This window comes from Prionailurus viverrinus, chromosome A3 (assembly GCF_022837055.1).
Source record: "Prionailurus viverrinus isolate Anna chromosome A3, UM_Priviv_1.0, whole genome shotgun sequence".
Classification (NCBI taxonomy): Eukaryota; Metazoa; Chordata; class Mammalia; order Carnivora; family Felidae; genus Prionailurus; species Prionailurus viverrinus.
Window position 1 is genome coordinate 11,966,076 of NC_062563.1, and position 18,269 is coordinate 11,984,344.

General features: G+C 44.8%; 1 protein-coding gene across 6 annotated transcripts in view; it reads right to left on the minus strand.

Moving 5' to 3' along the window:
• SLC9A8 (solute carrier family 9 member A8) overlaps nt 1-18,269 on the minus strand; it is a 71,168-nt gene that overhangs the window by 39,163 nt on the left and 13,736 nt on the right. For all 6 annotated transcript variants that reach the window (XM_047851807.1, XM_047851806.1, XM_047851805.1 and 3 more), the window contains 2 exons: nt 6,723-6,781; nt 1,614-1,697 (listed from right to left, as the gene is read on the minus strand). In XM_047851807.1, coding sequence (XP_047707763.1) covers nt 1,614-1,697; nt 6,723-6,781 — 143 coding nt within the window. The remainder of the gene's footprint in view (nt 1-1,613; nt 1,698-6,722; nt 6,782-18,269) is intronic.

Here is an 18,269-nt window from a genome sequence, read left to right on the forward strand (position 1 = left end):
TCAATAATGACAGTGGTCATATTAATAATAGATGATGTTAACAACAACAAGGAACACCATCGATTATTTAATGTGGTGGGTCATGCTCTGCATACATTCTTTCATTTTGTGCAAACCTTCAAACAACCCAGGAGGTAGGGTTTGGGGGATTTTTTTGTTTTTAATTTTGACTCTACCCAAAAGACACCTGTAGGAGGCAGTGCATGATTAGACCTATGTCTCTCTGGCTCTAAAGTCCAGGCTCTTTTCCTCTGTCGAAGGGTAGGCCAAACTTTCCAACCTTCACAATTTTTAATCACATTCACAAAATAACTGATGTATTACTAATATTTTAAGTTGAGTCATTTTTTTATTTTAAAACTGAAGTACAGTTATTTATTTATTTATTTATTTATTTATTTATTTATTACATTTGAGAGAGAGACAGAGAGCGAGTAGAAGAGGGACAGAGAGACAGAGACAGAATCTGAAGTAGGCTCCAAGCTCCGAGCCATCAGCACAGACCCCAACGCGGGGCTTGAACTCACGAACCACGAGATCATGACCAGAGCTGAAGTCAGAAGCCCAACCGACTGAGCCACCCAGGCGCCCCTAAAACTTAAGTACATTTAAAGAGGGGCACCTGGGTGGCTCAGTTAGTTGAGCATCTGACTCTTGATTTTGGCTCCGGTCATGATCTCACAGTGCACAGGATCAAGCCCCACACTGGGCTCTGTGCTGAGAGCATGGAGCCTGCTTGGGATTCCCCCCACCCCATCTCTCTCTGCCTCCCCCCTGCTCTCGCACAGGTGTGGGCGTGCATGCGTGCGCTCTCCCTCTCTGTCTCAAAAATAAATAAATAAACTTAAAACGTCAAGAAAAAGACACCTCTCCCCCACCCCCCACATACACACAAACTGGCTTAAAAGTGAGAAGCTCCCGCCCAGGCAGAATGAGTCCCACTGGAAGCTGGAGGGCAGAGACCAGAAATGCTGGGGCAAGGCGGGGAAGTGGGCAAGGGCCGGTAAGGCTGCTCTCTAGGCTGAGGAGCCAAGAATGAGCAGAGTAACTGTGGGACTAGACTAGGTGATGGGTCAGAAGGAGCTGGAGGGCTGGGGAAGGATGAGGCTCCAGTCTGGTAAGGAGAAGCTGGGCCAGGGAGATGGCGGGAAGAAAAGGAGTCCGGGGATAAGGGGTATCAGAGGGGGAGCTAGGGCAGGACACTGAGAGGGGAGACACTGAAGGATGGAGAGGCCGAAGGAGGGACAAAAGCCACACATGGGAAGCTGAGAATCAAAAGGCTTGGGACACACTGTCCTCTTAACATGAGTCAGTCTGTGTCCAAAAAGAAGAGTCAATGTATTGCCCGTGTACACTTAAAAATCACTTTGGCCGTCACTTCCTAGGAAAAGTAACCCTCTGTGGAAAATACTAGTTTAATAAGCCGCACTGCCTGAAACCATTAAAGCGACCCACTAACTGCTACGCGCGCCCCTCTCCCTCAGGCAGCGCACCCCCGGGGTGCTCACACAGAGCCACCGCTGCTAGGTCAACACCCAAGCTCTTAAGGAGCTGGTCTCACCGACTTGGGCAGCCACCTAGACCAAAAGCACCAGTGCATGCCTGGGCCTTACCTTGTGTAATGAATATCCTGACTCAAATATAATAGGAGGAAGCAGGAGAAGGAAAAACATATTTGGACGAAACATTTCTTCTTCCTGTAAATGTAAAATGGGTATTTTCAGAAGCATGGAATTTATATATTAAGAAATAAAATCCGTCAGTGAAGAGCCAAAGTAATTGTCCTCGTAGGCCCTGTGGAAATACTTAATGTTTAAAAAAGAACCTGATGATAGAACCAAGCAGCAGAAGAAACCAAAGACACCACAAAACCTGCACTAATAAATGTAGGACAAGTGATTTTAAAGGTGACCAGCAAAATAAATAAGAACGAAGTGCTTCCAAACACACCCTGTATGCTTTTTATTCTTTACTTAGGAAAGGAAGTTAATATTAATACAGAAGACATTTCAATGAAAACAGAACGCTTACAAAAACAAGTCCACAAACTGAAATCCTCCAGAAAAAAAGTTAACAATAAGCCTTAGAACAATCCACTTGGAGGAAGACTAAACCCTATACACGTTTAAAATTGCCCTGGCCTTTTCTCTGCCTGTCACAGACAACTGTGCCACTTTCCTAAACCTGGCTGTGATGAAATAATGGCCATCTGATGCCCTTGTGACTCGGGACATGGCTATAAAGTCAGCCCCTTGCTATGCTTCCAGATTCAAATATTAAGTGTCACTATGAAAGGTATTTCTAGAATGTGGCCATCTTGGGAGGAATGACATCATAATTTCATGTTCTATATTAACATCTCTAATTGTTGGTGTATCAGGGGGAAAATCCATATTGGTCTTCAAATCCGAAATGACTACATGTAATACAGAGTCTCCTTAACACTGCAAAATTAGGCCCTTTTTCATAGGAAAATTTCATGCTACGGTCTTGACAGTCTGATTTCTTGTCAAAATCCCTATTCAGAAGAATGGTTAAGTGTATTCTTACAAATGTACAGCTGTGGCCATAAAGCCTAAAACAACATTCAAAGGCTCAAACTAGAAGCAAATGATGGCTGCTGAAAATGCCTTATTAAGTCTTAAAATAGCTGCCTGTGCAACAAGCTCATGCCTCAGACTGGGACCATGTGAAAAGAAATGGGCCGATCTGTGTTTTGTGGGGCAACCTATTCTCAGGATCTGTGCAGTGGGACCACTGTATAGAACCCACCTGCAGTGGGTTGCACAGGGTCCTCCAGCCTTAATTCATGTTCACCTGGAACCCCAGAATGTGACTTTCTTTGCAAAGAGGGTCCTTGCAGATATAATTAAGGGAAGAATCCAGATGAGATCACACTGGATGGGTGGGCCCTAAACCCAATGAGAGTGTCCTTATAAGAGACAGGAAAGGACACACAGACACAAAGGACATGTGAAGACAGAGGAGAAAGGGGTTATGTTGCCACAGCCAAGGAATACTTGGGACCACCAGAAGCTACAAAGCTAATGAAGGATTCTCTCCTACCACCTGGATTTGCTCCCAGAGGGAACACGGCCCTGCCAACATCCTGATTTCAGATTTCTGGCCTCTACAACTCTGAGAGAATAACTCTCTGGGGTCTTAAGCCAACCAGTTTTGGTCGTTTGTTATCGTAGCCACAGGAAATGCATGTACCGCCTTGCAGTGAATGGTGTTCCAGAAAGATCGCAGGTTCTTTTTGGCAACTCGTCCCCGCAAATGGTATAAGGTGATTTTAGGTGATACTTGGGCAGTGTATGCCATATACCACTGATCCCCCCAGATTGAGAAAGTCCGCTCTTTTTGATTCATTTTCTGGTCTCAATTAAGTCTAAGACACCACAGTTTGGTGTCACAGGCAGTAAAGCCTCTCTCCAATGTGCTGATCTCCCTTTCTGACAGACCGGGCTTGGTCTCAGGGGCTTCAGCAGGCATCTCTACTCCTTTGTTTTTATCATATTTATTTATAAAAATATTGGTTTCCACAGCATTATAATGTTTCCTTTAAGATAAACATATGTAGCACACCAGTATTCACAACATTATTCACAGGAGCCAAAAGGGAGAAACAACCCAACGGTCCATCAACAGATGAATGGATCGACAAAGAGCCGTATATATTATTCAGCCACAAAAAGGAAGGAAATTCTGACACAAACTACAGTATGAAGGAATCGTAAAAACATCACACTAAGTAAAATAAACCAGACACAAAAGGACAAATGTATGATTCCACTTATATAAAGTACCTAGAAGTGGTCAATTCATAAAGCCAGAAAGTAGAATAGGGGGCTACGAAAACAATAGAAAATACTAAAAAAAATAGAAACCAGAACAGACTGTGGGGCGGGGGGACTGGGGAGCTGTTTACTGGGTCGAGTTTCTGTCTGGGATGATGAAACAGTTCTGGAAATAGATAATGGTGATGACTATACAACACTGTGAATGGTATTTAACCCCAGTGAAACGTACACTTAAAAATAACTAAAACGCTATTTTACATTATGTATATATAGTTTTAAATGCTTATTATTTTGAGAGGGAGGGAGAGAGAGAGACAGAGAGACAGAGAGACAGAGACAGAGAGAGACAGGGAGGGGCAGAGAGAGAGAAAGACTCCCAGGCAGGCTCCAGCTGTCAGCGCAGAGCCTAGGGGGCTTGGGGCTCAATCTCACTAACCAAACTGTGAGAGATCAAGAGTCAGTAGGTTAACCACTTAACATACTGAGCCACTTGGGCACCCCTATGTTATGTATATTTTACCACAACAAAAGCCTTAAAAAAAAAAACTACTACAAGAAAATGTAGGGGCTCCTGGGTGGCGCAGTCGGTTAAGCGTCCGACTTCATCCAGGTCACGATCTCGCGGTCCGTGAGTTCGAGCCCCGCGTCGGGCTCTGGGCTGATGGTTCAGAGCCTGCAGCCTGTTTCCAATTCTGTGTTTCCCTCTCTCTCTGCCCCTCGCCCATTCATGCTCTGTCTCTCTCTGTCCCAAAAATAAATAAACGTTGAAAAAAAAATTAAAAAAAAAAAAAAAAAAGAAAATGTATACACATAAAAAAAGCAAGTTGCTTTCAAGAAATAAATATGTAAGTACATGATAACACAGGCGGAAGGCAGGCCCAGCAGGACAGTCTGGCAAAAGAACTCCACGGAATGAACATCAAGCTCCTTGTTTTTCTTATCTTGCTCCCGGCAGCACCTGGTTTCCAAACAGGTGTCCTGCTTCCTGCTTTGGCTTTCCACAAACACCTGTTCCTCCAGGAAGCCTGCCCCATCTATCAGAGGGCCTGACAGACCCCTTCTCTGAGGTCAAGCCCAGGCTGCCTGGAAGGCCCTTTAGGCACTCCATTACCTTCACTACCCAACTCTGGTTCACTTGCCTGTACTATTAAATATATTACTATTATTTAACTTGAAAAGTAACATCTATTAAACAATAAATTCAACAAAACCGAAGCATATAAAACTCAAAAGTGGAAGACGATCTCCCCCCACCTCCTCTGTTCCCACCACTCCGAACAGCGGCCACCATCTCCCAGGCCTCCCTGGCCACACAGCACTCCCGGAAGGGGCAGCTGCTGGATCTCTGCAGGGTGGAATGTGGGCCTGGTGCTAAGAGAGTTTCTGGAGGCGGGTTGGGGGACGGGGCTGGATGGGTGATGGGCATTAAGGAGGCCACTTGCTGGGAGGAGCACTGGGTGTTCTATGTAAGTGATGAATCTCTGGGTTCTACTCCTGAAACCAGTACTACACTGTATGTTAACTAACTTGAATTTAAATAAATGTATTAAACATAAAATAAATTTAAATAACAGATATAAGTTCCAAAAAAAAAAAAAAAGTTTCTGCTTCTTCAAGAGAAGCTCGAGATTCAGGTTTCTATGTGAAATTCCCAGTAAGTTATATAGATAGAAAATATTTTAAAATAAAACTAATGCTTTTTAATTGTTTAAAAGTCAATTCCAATTCTGAGCAACTGATTTTAAATCAAACACAATCAAAACACATCAGGCTGTATCTAGGAGTAGGGTAAGGGTTACAGTCTGTGTCCCCTGCCCGAGAATGAGCCACTGTGAGGGTGGCTCAATTTAACCAGTTGTAGGAGGGCAGAGATGTGATGCACAGTGGGCTCTAGTGAGGCCTGCCCAGTCCCTTCCCCAGCTCAGGGCAGTTCTGTAATAGCAGGAGCTCAACATAGATTTTGAGATTCCATTTAATACATACAATATTTCCTAAGTATTATTTATAACAGTTTCAAATTGTGTGTTAGGTCAGCGTGTGCGACTTGTTTTGCACATTTTACACTCTACAGTTTCACAGGTAAATGAATCCTAGCACCTAGAAGCAGAATCAAAATAGGAAGAGTTTGAATGTGATGAAGTGTAGCCACATAACTCTTTAATCTTTTCAAATGAACCTTATTCCCCACCTCAAAATCAATTCCGTCACATACTTTTTAATTTCAGTACTTAATATGGATGTACACACATTTAAGTTCGGGTTTCACTTAGTCCTTGTACCACAAGATGATGCTCACGCTCTACCCACTGTGTGAACACGAGGGTATGAACACCCACACCCTGAGGACAGCACAGTATGGCGGAGAACAGAGAACACACAGGGCCAGAGGGGCTGGACAGAAGGCTCAACTACTTTCTAGCTCTGTGATGTTGGACGTGTCTCAACCTCTCTGTGGTCGCTTTCTTTATCTGTAATACCAGAGTGATGACAGAATGTGGTCATCTACATCATGTGGTTGTTATGAGGACAACATGAGCTACAGTGTATAAAGCATACTCTAAACTCTGGTGCTGGACAAATACATTTTATCTTCCACTGTCAGCGGTAACCACTGATAAATGTTTTATGCTAATTAGAGACTTTCCCCCAGAGAGCAGGTTAGTCTAAGGTTACAAAAATGCAAATAAATAACAAAATCTGACACTGAGTGCTCCTATGTTAACTTGAAACTGTGAGATTTATACTTTTTCAGAGAAGTCCGATGTAATGATATCAACCCTAATCCAACAGAACGTTAAAACATTCATGGGACAATATAAACTTCCCTCATAGTGAAGCAATGATAAGCCGCCGTAACTAACCATCAGTGTCACTAAAATTAAAGATAATCAATAAAAATCGTAAGTTGGGTAAACCTACCTTCCAATTTGCCAATTTTTTAAACTCTATAATTTTTATAACTGCTCCCATGAGAATACCTGGAAGAGAAAATGTAAAGTTGAACATAATTTAAGACATGAGAAAGATTACTCAGGTTTATTACCATCCTAGAGAATCTGATTATTATGTCTTTAAATAGCTTTTATGGATTTCTGCAAGTTTTATGTCTGAAAATGTAAGAATGGAAATCAGTGTGACGTTCTCAGTCACAAGTTTCTTTCTCACTTGCATCTCAGGTAAACACACCGTAATGAAGTCAACGACAATCTGGGGGCCGGGGTGCAGCTGGGGAAACGGAAAGCTTGACAAAACCAGACCCAAGGACAGTCTTTCCGCCTGTCGGTTTGCTACATGGTTTGCCTTATGCTGTTTTTCCTACCATTTTCAAAAAAGAATCCCAGATCACTTTCTTAGACTCAGATGGCAGCTCTATGTAGAGCATTTCGTTAGAGATAAAACCCCGATGCTAAAAATAACCTAAAGTAAAAATTCTGTGAAATTCCTGGAACACAACAGACCATCTAAGTTCAGGCGTGTTTCCTTAAGGCTGACAGGCTCATTACTCTCTCATAAAGAACCTACCAAAAATAATTCTCAAAGAAGCATCACGGGTACAATTTAAGATTGCTCTGTTACTCACTAGATAAATGATTTTTAACCCTGTCGACTCCCTAGAATCACCACGAGAGCTTTTTATAAAAAAAGACACCTGAGCAGCACTCCAGACCTCCTAAATCACAATCTCTGGTAGGGGGTGATACAAAGCAAGCCTGAAGACCACTGTCCACGCTTAAAGACAAAGACCTACTTCCCCCTGCAGAGGAAGGAGCTTTTCCACGTCGACAACAGAAAGCTGAAGAAACACACTTTGTGAGGTGGGGCGAGAAGACAATACTAAACAGAGAAGTTTATCGGGAAAAGGAATTGCACTAACTAACTCATTGCTGTGGCACAGGGAGGGGTTTCAGGTGAAGAGAGGAGATAAGCAACTTTAACTTTATAAGCCTCTCTACTATTTGAACTGGTACCTATTATTAAGACAGTAACAAAATTACTTCAAAAGATAGACGAAGACAAAATAGATCTGAGCTGTAAAGGGAGCCAATGAACCTATTTTCAAAACACAAGTTGCCCAATTCAACTTTCCAGGTGGCATGAAAGCACTCATTCTAACCTCTCCAGGGTTCCCCAGCTGCTTTTTATTTCTTATCTTTCCAAATTTTGTATACATTTTAAGGACTTCTTTTTTTAACGTTTGTTTTTGAGAGAGAGACAGAGAGACAGAGAGATCCATGCTACAAGGTGGATGAATCTTGAAAACATGCTAAGTGATGGGGCACCTGGGTGGCTCAGTCGGTTGAGCATCCGACTCCGGCTCAGGTCATGATCTCACAGTCCGTGAGTTCGAGCCCCGCGTTGGGCTCTGTGTTGACAGCTCAAGCCTGGAGGCTGCTTCAGATTCTATGTCTTCCTCCTTCTGCCCCTCCCTTGCTCACACTCTGTGTCTCCCTCCCTCAAAAATAAACATTTGGGGCGTTTGGGTGGCTCAGTCGGTTGTGTCCAGTCGGTTGTGTCCAACTTCGGCTCAGGTCATGATCTCACGGTTCATGGGTTCGAGCCCTGCATTGGGCTCTGTGCTGACAGCTTGGATTCTGTGTCTCCCTCCCTCTGCCCTTTCCCTCCTCGTGCTCTGTCTCTCTCTGTCTCTCAAAAATAAAAGTTAAAAAAAAATTTAAAAAAAAATGCTAAGTGAAAGAAGCCAGGCACAAAAGACATGTATTTTATGACCCATTTATATGAAATATGCAGGGTAGGCAAATTTATAGAGATAGAAATGGTTGTCTTGGGCTGGGGAAGAGGGGCTTGGCGGTGATAGCTAAAGGGAATAGGGTTTCTTTTTGGGGTGATGAAAATGTCTACAATCGATTGTGGTGACGGTTGCACAACTCTGCAAATATACTAAAACCCATTGGAGAGTACATTTTAAATGGGTAACTCATATGTGAATTATATATCTCAATAAACCTGTTACATTAAAAGAAAGGCTACAGATTGTACAAGTCCACTGATACAAAATGTGTGGAATTAGGCAAATCTACAGAGACAGGAAGCAGGACGGAGGTTGCCAGGGTAGGGGGAAAGGAGGAAATGGGAAGTGACTGCTAGTAGGTAGGTAGAGGGCTTCTTTTGGCAGCGATGAAAACGTTCTGTAATTAGATAGCGGTGATGTCGCACAGCCCTGTGAGCATATTGAAAACACTGAACTGTACACCCTAAAACTGTGAAGTTTACAGTATGTGAATTACATTTTAATTTTTTCAAGAGTCACAATTTTTTAAATCAGTCCCCAGATGATCGCTGTCTCCCATCGTGTGCCGCTCACAGCGGACTTGCAATGAACCTGTCAGTTCACGCCTCTTTGTGGAAGCGTGTTGCCCTAGGGCAGATCCAGAGACGATGCATGGCATAGCACATTTTTATCTCTTGAGAATGTTGCCAAATTGTCCTCCCAAGTGCTGCACCAACTTACACTGGGCACCAGAGCGCTCCCACATTCTCACGAACCCTGGATAATCATCCGAATAACACTGTTGCCAATATGATGGGCGAGAAGTTGCATTGCACTGTTTCACTTTGCATTTGACAGTTAATCTACATTCAGTAATCACTCCTGATTACTGGGGAAGTTGAACCTCTTTTCCTGGTTTCCGATTTCATTTTCAAAGCTAGCGCTTTTCTGCTCTACTAAAACCTCAACTTTCTCTTTCCCTTGTGAATGTATACCAAACTTTAATACCATGGTTAATGCTTTTGTAATTACATATGGAGCAGCTGCATTTGAAAAATAATTATTCATAATTATTATTACATCTATTGATTATAATCATAATTCTATTGCCTAAGCTTGTTTCTATATTATTATTTATGAGGCATTGGAAAGCTTTGTAAAATATGATGTGACATTATCACTACTGTTACTATTACTACTTGAGCAATTCTCTTTAATTTTTTTTAATGTTTATGTACTTTTGAGAGGGAGAGAGGGAGAGAGAGAGAGAGAGAGAGAGAGAGAGAGAGAGAGAAAGAGAGAGACACAGAGCATGAGCAGGGGAGGAGCAGAGACAAGGAGACACAGAATCTGAAGCAGGCTCCAGGCTCTGAGCTGTCAGCGCAGAGCCTGACGTGGGTCTTGAACCCACGTGCCGTGAGATCATGACTGAGCTGAAGTCGGATGCTTCACTGACTGAGCTACCCAGGCGCCCCTAGGATTTGTCGCTTTAAGTTATTTCTAATCCTCCAGAGAATGCTTCAGGTATGAAGGCTCAGAGTTGAAGTAGCCAGTCTAATGGCTCAGAGCTAGCAAGGGACTCGACATCCTACCACCAGTTCATGACGCTAAGACACCGGCAGACTACACCTGCCTTTACAACCCGTGAACCCTCACCTCCCTCCCAGGGTGCAATGCTGCTCTACCAGCATCACTGTGCAACGATCCTGATAATTAATGTTACAGGAAAAACATTTAAAATGTTTTAAGGAAGAAAATCAGGTTGCAAAACCTGATCCCAATTCCCTTAAAAAAGATGCACATATATATATACATATATATATATTTGAACTGGTACATACATATATATACATACACACACATAATATACATGTATGTATACGTGTGTGTGTATGTGTGTGTATATATATACATATATTTATTTGCCCTGTGTGAAAAAGAAACACACACACCTCCTATGTGCCAGGCACTGTGCTGATGTATAAAATACACATTATTTTAGTTCATGCCCACAATTACCCAGCAAGGCAATAAACCATGATAACACAGATGATAATATTAATAGCAGCAGCTAATAGTTACTGATTACTCAGCAGGCAGGCATCACACTAAGTGATTTCTATGCATTACCATGTTTAATATCTGCAATTCTAGGACGTGAAGGCACTATCAGCTGCAGTTTACAGATAAGGAAACTGAGGCTAACGCCTGGCATCACTTACCTAGTAAATAGCAGATACAGAATTGTTTTTTTTTTTAATTTTTTTTAACGTTTATTTATTTTTGAGACAGAGACAGACAGAGCATGAACAGGGGAGGGTCAGAGAGAGGGAGACACAGAATCTGAAACAGGCTCCAGGCTCTGAGCAGTCAGCACAGAGCCCGACGCGGAGCTCGAACTCATGGACCGCGAGATCTTGACCTGAGCCGAAGTCGGCCGCCCAACCGACTGAGCCACCCAGGCGCCCCGATACAGAATTGTTTAAAAGTGAATTATTTTATCTTTATTTGGCTATATAGCAGACGCACATGGTACAAAATTTTTAAAGGTACCAAAGAGTATTCAGTGAAAACTTGAGTCTCCAGGCTTTTTTTTTCTAGGTTTTTGCTATCACTGCCCCTCCCACCTGAGTAAATACATGATTTCCCACGTGTGCGGGGGCATCCAGAGGAAAAACCCCTGAAAGAGGGATGGGTGGATCAAGGCTACAGGCATTTTTAATTCTCACGCCGCGAGGCCTGCCCAGCTGTCTTCACACAGCCCATCTGTGTGAGCCGCTGAGGTCGAGCTGAGTGCTCGCACCTGTCTCCTTCTCCAGAAGAGTGTCGTCAGCTGCCGAGAGGCACCTTATCAGGAAGCTGTGCCCACCCTGCACCAGTTCACAGCCAATGGCTAACAGGGCGTTAGGAGTCCAGCCCCTTCGCCCTAAAGAGGGACAACCAGTGTGGGTTCTTGCCCCAGAGCCCTCCTACTGAGGCTCAGGCTGGGCTTAAACTGAGATCCCTGCTGGTGTTTGGCTCCTTCTCCTCCCCTAGTCTCGTGTCCTCACAGATTTATTCATGAAGAGCATCCCTCGATAAATTACATGTCCCAACCTCCTGTCTCAAGACTCTGCTTTTAGGCTCCCAACTTAAGACAACTGGTTCCAGGAGTGGAGTGGTTCCAGGAAGCACACTCGAAGGATGCTCCCCGAGGAGGGAGGTGGATCTCTCAGCAGCCGGCTGGCAGTGAGGACCCCGGCACTGGTGGGAAAGCACTGGTAGTCCCTCAGCTGGGGTAGCAGTGCCACTGCTAAGACTCCCTCGTGGTGACTGGGTTGGGACACGGGGTGGGAGGCAGTGGCTCAGGCAGCATGTGTGGTGTTGGACAGGCTATGGGGGAAATAATGAGAACAGTGGAATGGTGTGGTTTTGCGGAGGGCCGCCAAGGTTTTTTGTTTTATGTTCTTATTTATTTTTGAAGGAGAGAGACAGAGCAGGAGCGGGGAAGGAGCAGGGAGAGAGGGAGACGCAGAATTCGAAGCAGGCTCCAGGCTCTGAGCTGTCAGCACAGGGCCCGATGAAGGGCTCGAACTCACGAGCTGTGGGATCATGACCTGAGCCGAAGTCGGACGCTCAACTGAGTGAGCCACCCAGGTGCGCCCCCCGCCCCGGCCAAGGTTTTGAAAAGAAAGGACAGGCTCAGACAATCACCAACTTAGAGCAAAGTGGGAGTCGGAGGGCCTCCTTGGCAACATGTAAGCAGGCCCTCACCTGCTGCAGCTGGAGGGCTTCTAGAGCGAAGATCAGGCACGGACTTAACTCCAAGAGGGGCATATCTTGAGAAAGTTGAGCTCAAGAGGGTAAAGCTACGTACGTCCTCTCCTGCCGGGCCCTGCTAAGGAAGATGGGCGACTCTGAGACGTGGTGGAGGGTCATCTGGGGGAGATTTACATGAGCACCTTCAATCTCCAGATTCCTGTGGACCCTCTGGGCCAGCTGAAGTGCCCCCACCTCCCTGCTGGCATAAAGACCTCCCCAGGCTGTTTCAAGATTACACAGAAGTCCAAATAAGGTAGGCACCTTATGTTAACTCTTGCTCTCTGCCATTAACATAGTCCCAAAGGACCTAGACCATATGGACATTGCCCAGGACAACACCGGGGTCCGCTAGACTAGGTGGACAGCATGCTAATCTGACACAACAAGCAAGAAGTGGCAAGTGGATGTCTTGATAAGACACCTAGGCTTCAGACGACAGAAAGTTTCAGGGGACCGCTCATCTGGGAAGGTAGGGGTCAAGTGGTCTGAAACATGACAAGACACTGCCTTCAAGTAAAAGACAAGATTTGCACCTTCCACCTCCCACCACTAAGAAGAAGCGCGATGCTGGGTAGGCCTCCTCCAGGCTTAGAGGCTATGTATTCCACACTTGAGAAGACTACTTTGACCCATTTACTGGTTTGTGGGAGGCTGAGCGTTCTGAGTGGGGACCACAAGAAAGGGCCCCGCTGCAGTGCAAGCAGCCTGCTGCTTCTGCCATACCGTCTGGCAGACCCCCTGGCACCGGAAGTATCTGGGGTAGAAAGGGATGGTGTGTGACGTCTCGGGCAAGCCTCAATAGGAGGGCTCCTCAGCACAGGTCCCTAGGGTTCCGGAACAAGGTCATGCCATTTGCAGCAGAGAACTACACGGCATTCGAAAAACACGGGAGGAAAAAACCCAAATAGCTCCTGGCATGCTACCGGGCTCTGGTACAGACAGAGTGTCTGAGCATGGGGCGTCAAGTGCTCATGTGCCCAGAACTGTGCTTCCTAAGTGGCGTTGCCATAACCACCCAGTTATAAGGCCGGGTGGGCCCAGCAGCAGTGCGTTGTAAGGTCTAGGTGTTACATTACAGATCAGGCTTGGCCAGGTCCGGCGGGCACAAGCACACTGCATGAACAGGTGCCCCGGGCCTCTGCGTCCTCTACAGCTGTGACATCAACACCTCTCCCTCCGTTCCTACATACGGCCTCGCTGGGAGTTCCCCATGACCAGCTTGGTTCATGGGTGACTCAGTCAGCCTCTCACCTTGGCCGCTTCAGTGTTTATGCAACGGGCTCATGAACACAGCAGCTATGATGGCAGAGACGGGAGTTGTGCACAAGTCCAACAGCGTGGACTCCCTCCCACCATGGCTGTTCTAGCTACTGCTGTTGGTGAATGGGTGACTGGACAGCCACACGGACCAACACCCAGCACCTGATGTGGTTCCATCCCCTGTGAAGACCAGCTAGCGGAATGATGGCCACTCGATTGTATCAGACCCCTTCCACCCTGGTAGTTCATTCTGACTGAGATGGACAAGTATGCCGGCGGGTATGTCTTTTGATCCCACCGCTGTCCCAGGGCTCACAAGTGTCTGGTCCACTAAAGCGGGACACTGCCCAACAGCGTGTCAAACCAAGAGACTCACTTTATGGCAAGGGAGGTGCAGCAGTGGGCGTGCGACCATGGACCCCACGTGGTCCTACACTAATACGCCACCCCATCCAGAAGCCGCCAGCCAGCCAGAGTGGTAAGAGGGTCTCATAAAGAAGCTGAGGCACCAGCTCGGAGAGGACATCCTATGAAGACTGGAGCTCCCCCCCAGGATGTGACTGACTCCTTAAGCCAATGGCCATTATAGGGCAGTACGTCCCTAAGAGTTAGCGGGGCACAGCACCTACTTACTGTAGGAGTGGCCCCATGCAACATCACTCTCAGAGACTCACTTGGGAGTAGGGATTCCCACTTGGAGACCTTCTGCCCCCATAGCCTGAAACTATAGGCTCAGGGGGTCGAAAGGTCCTGGCTCCCAGAAGGTGACCTTTCCACCAGGGTTCACACAGTAGGCGTTACAATGGCTGCTGCCTGGTCCCTTGGGGCTCTTTGAGTCAACAGACCAGCAGGCCTAGAAAAGGCTTACCGATACTGGCAGGGATGACTGACCCTGATCATCATGAGGAGACAGGTCTGCTACTATATAATGAGGCAAAAAGGGATATACTTACTTACATGATCCTCTTTTAACCACAGATGATTTTTTGAAAATACTTTAATATATTTTTAGCACATTTTGTCAGCTGTAATTATAGAACCAAGTTATGCTCTGGTAAGGTAAGTTTGAAAACCCAGTCCTTGACTCTGCTACCTACAGTAGTTACCCCAAAGAGACTCTAAAATGAGAACCCATCCCTCAGGGCAGTTTGTTTTCTGGGGGGAGAGGCTGTCCAAACGTTTCGTTTTTAAAGCAGCTCACCCTTTCAGAGCAATGTTTTTCCTTTTTCAAGCACAGAGGAGAACATTTATGTGGTACAAGAGGAAATCAGAGAAATCAGCCCCAATGTAGCAACTTTCAGAATACAATTATTTAAGTTATTATTTATTTGTTATTTTTAAAATTTAGACGATCTATTTTGGTGTAACTGGAAGATTTGAGTATAAAATCTAACCTCTGGATGGTAAAAGGCTTAGCCAAGAGGAGATGACCATAAAACTAGGTAAGTCAAGGCAGGACTCCAGGAAAAAGGAGGAACTTTTTCCACGCAGAGGGCACACATTTAGTCCATGGCAGTAGAACAGCAACAAGATGTGCCAAGAACATAGTCCCCTCTGACCCGTGTATCTAGAAACTGAGTCTGTGCTGGCACTCCTCCCTGCCTCGAGCACAGCCTCGAAAATCCTGAGAGTCTAACGTGATCATTTTGTCAGTTTGACAACCAATTCTGGCCTCTGCCTCTAAGACAGCTACTCTAATACCAACAAATGAATGCCTGTTTCTTCTCTAATAAAAATCAAAGCACCTCAGATTCGAGGAGTTTCCTGGGAGACACTGTAAGCTACGTCAGCATTAGACTTTAACAGTCTAAAAAGTAACAAAAGCTGTTACAGTTACAGCTACGATTCTCCCTTTGTCTTAAAATTAAAAAAAAAAAATTTAAGAACTTAAATACAATTAGAATGTCATTACTACAGGGGCGCCTGGGTGGCTCCATTGGTTAAGCGTCTGACTTCAGCTCAGATCATGATCTCAGTTTGTGAGTTCTAGCCCTACGGAGCTCTGTGCTGACAGTTCGGAGCCTGCAGCCTGCTTGGGATTCTGTGTCTCCCTCTCTTTCTACCCCTCCCCCACTCACACTCTGTCTCTCTGTCTCTTTCTCTCAAAAACAAATGAACATTAAAAAAATTTTTTTAAATATCATTACTACATCTGCTTTTTCTGGAATTACCTTTAGTTAGTAACTCAGGAATTGAGTGATTTCTCATCACTTTCCACTCAAAACACCCACTGACACAAGGAGCATTTTTCTTTTTCTTTTTTTTTTAATGTTTGTTTTAGAGAGAAGGGGGCACCTGGGTGGCCCACTGGGTTGAGCGTCCGACTTCAGCTCAGGTCATGATCTCACAGTTCGTGTGTTCGAGCCCCGCATCGGGCTCTGTGCTGACAGCTCAGAACCTGGAGTCTGCTTCGCATTCTGTGTCTCCCTCTCTCTCTGCCCCTCCTCCCCCACTCATGCTCTGTCTCTGTCTCAAAAATAAATGGATATTAAAAAAAATTTTTTTTAATGTAAATTAGAGTGCGTGCACAAGGGGGAGAAGGGCAGACAGAGGGGGACAGAGGATCTGAAGCAGGCTCTGCACTGACAGCAGACAGCCTGATGTGGGGCTCAAACTCACGAAGTGTGAGATCATGGCCTGAGCCAAAGGCAGACACTCAACTGAGCCGTCCAGATGCCCCACAAAGAGCACTATTCTCCTACTGGAAAAAAAAAAAAAAAAAAATTGAAATCCTTTAGTCAGAACAAGAACGAGTCAATAATACTAAAGGCACATAGTTAAGAAAGTTATGACAAGGAAGCACTTTTGTGTATCCTACCAATGATTCAATCAAATCCAGTGTTTCTAATTATCAGTAGTATTCAGGCTAGGCCTTGGCATTTGAAAGGGCAAATTTCCAGCCCTTACTTAACCCCTTCTCTGAACCCTTTCCTCTCTCTGAAATAAAGTATGATTGTGGGAGGGAAAATCTCCTGTTTCGCTATACGTGACACAGGATAGCGGGCAGTACAATTATTTCCTTTTTATTCCTTGTAAATTTCAGTCCTAAATATAGAGTGAATCAGCACTGACAGAAGTAAATATGTGAACTTTAATGAAAAGACTAGTAAAAAGGAAAGAACACAAAAAAATGATACAAATTCAAACCAAGTAAAGTCATCGAATCTACATATGGTTTGGAAGGGAATGAAGCAGAATGAAAATAGCTGAAGTTGTCAATGAAAAGGATTGTTCTTTTTCTGTCTAGCTCTTTGTGCAAAAAAAAAAAAAAAAAAAAAAAAATTTTTTTTAAAGGCCTAAGCTACAAAATTCCCTAAGTACAGAAAGTATCCAAAAGCTCTGAAGAAGGGTCAAGAAAATATTTTTAGAATTTCATGTTGATACCTTTTTTTTTTTAGACAGAATGAGAAAAGTCTGGAGGCTCATTTGAAATTACAAGACAATAGAAGGGGGAAAATGTGCTTTTAAAGTGTAGATAGTCCTGGGGCGCCTGGGTGGCGCAGTCGGTTAAGCGTCCGACTTCAGCCAGGTCACGATCTCACTGTCCCTGAGTTCGAGCCCCGCGTCGGGCTCTGGGCTGATGGCTCGGAGCCTGGAGCCTGTTTCCGATTCTGTGTCTCCCTCTCTCTCTGCCCCTCCCCCGTTCATGCTCTGTCTCTCTCTGTCCCCAAAATAAATAAAACGTTGAAAAAAAAAAATTAAAAAAAAAAAAAAAGTGTAGCTAGTCCTTTTCTATACCAATAGTTTCTTAGGTACTCTGAATGTTTAACTGTATCAGGAAAGGCCAATCCTCTCTCAATGACTGGAGTCTGAAAAGTGACTTTGGGCTAGAAGAGGTAGGCTGGGAGAGTTTATCCCTAAAGAATGAAAACTCTATTTTCTCTGGCAGCTTCATCTAGATTCTTCGTTGGCACAAAAGCTGGAAATTCTTGAAATGGTGGATAGCTCAATATTTTGTTACACTTTGCTCCAGTAAGAGAAAAAAAAGCTTTCCTTCAATTTACATAGCTTTATGAAATATAAAACTATTTTGATAGCTTTGTCAGCATTTCTAAATTCTAACCAAATGTCTTCTAACATAATAAAAAACACCTTCTGGACCCCAGCACTCTTCTTTGAATTACCCTTAGCATTCCAATCACCTGAGTTAGCTAACAAAAGTTTTGAAAGCAAGATTTACTTGCCATCAACCCTCCCACGACCTGGCCCTACAGGCTGCAGTTATTTCTGCTACATCAGTGAAGAAATGAACCCTGTGGATGGAGAGCCTTGGCCAGTCCCCAACACCATTCCACCCTGTGTCCAGAATGGGGAAGCCAGGAGGTCAGAGTTCATCCTACAACCTCTGGTGGAAATGGGAAGAAGAGGAGGCCACTTTTTCCCACTGTGACTGCCCCTGTAAGGGTAGTAGGCCTGAAGCTGGAACGGCTTATCACACGGAGGGAGCCTGCCTGAGGCTGAAGCCAAAACAAAGGGAAGCACTGTTGAGAAGCGGAGAAAAATTGAGTCCAGGAGACTTGATCCACCTGAGTCTGAGGCCAGTGTCACTGGTAGGTTTTTTGGTTCCACAGGCCAATGGGTGTGCAACTCCACCCCTGCCAATTTTTCTTTGAATCAATTTGAACTGATTTTGTCCCTTGAATGGAAAGAGCCCTATGTTCGTTAAGATGCTTTTA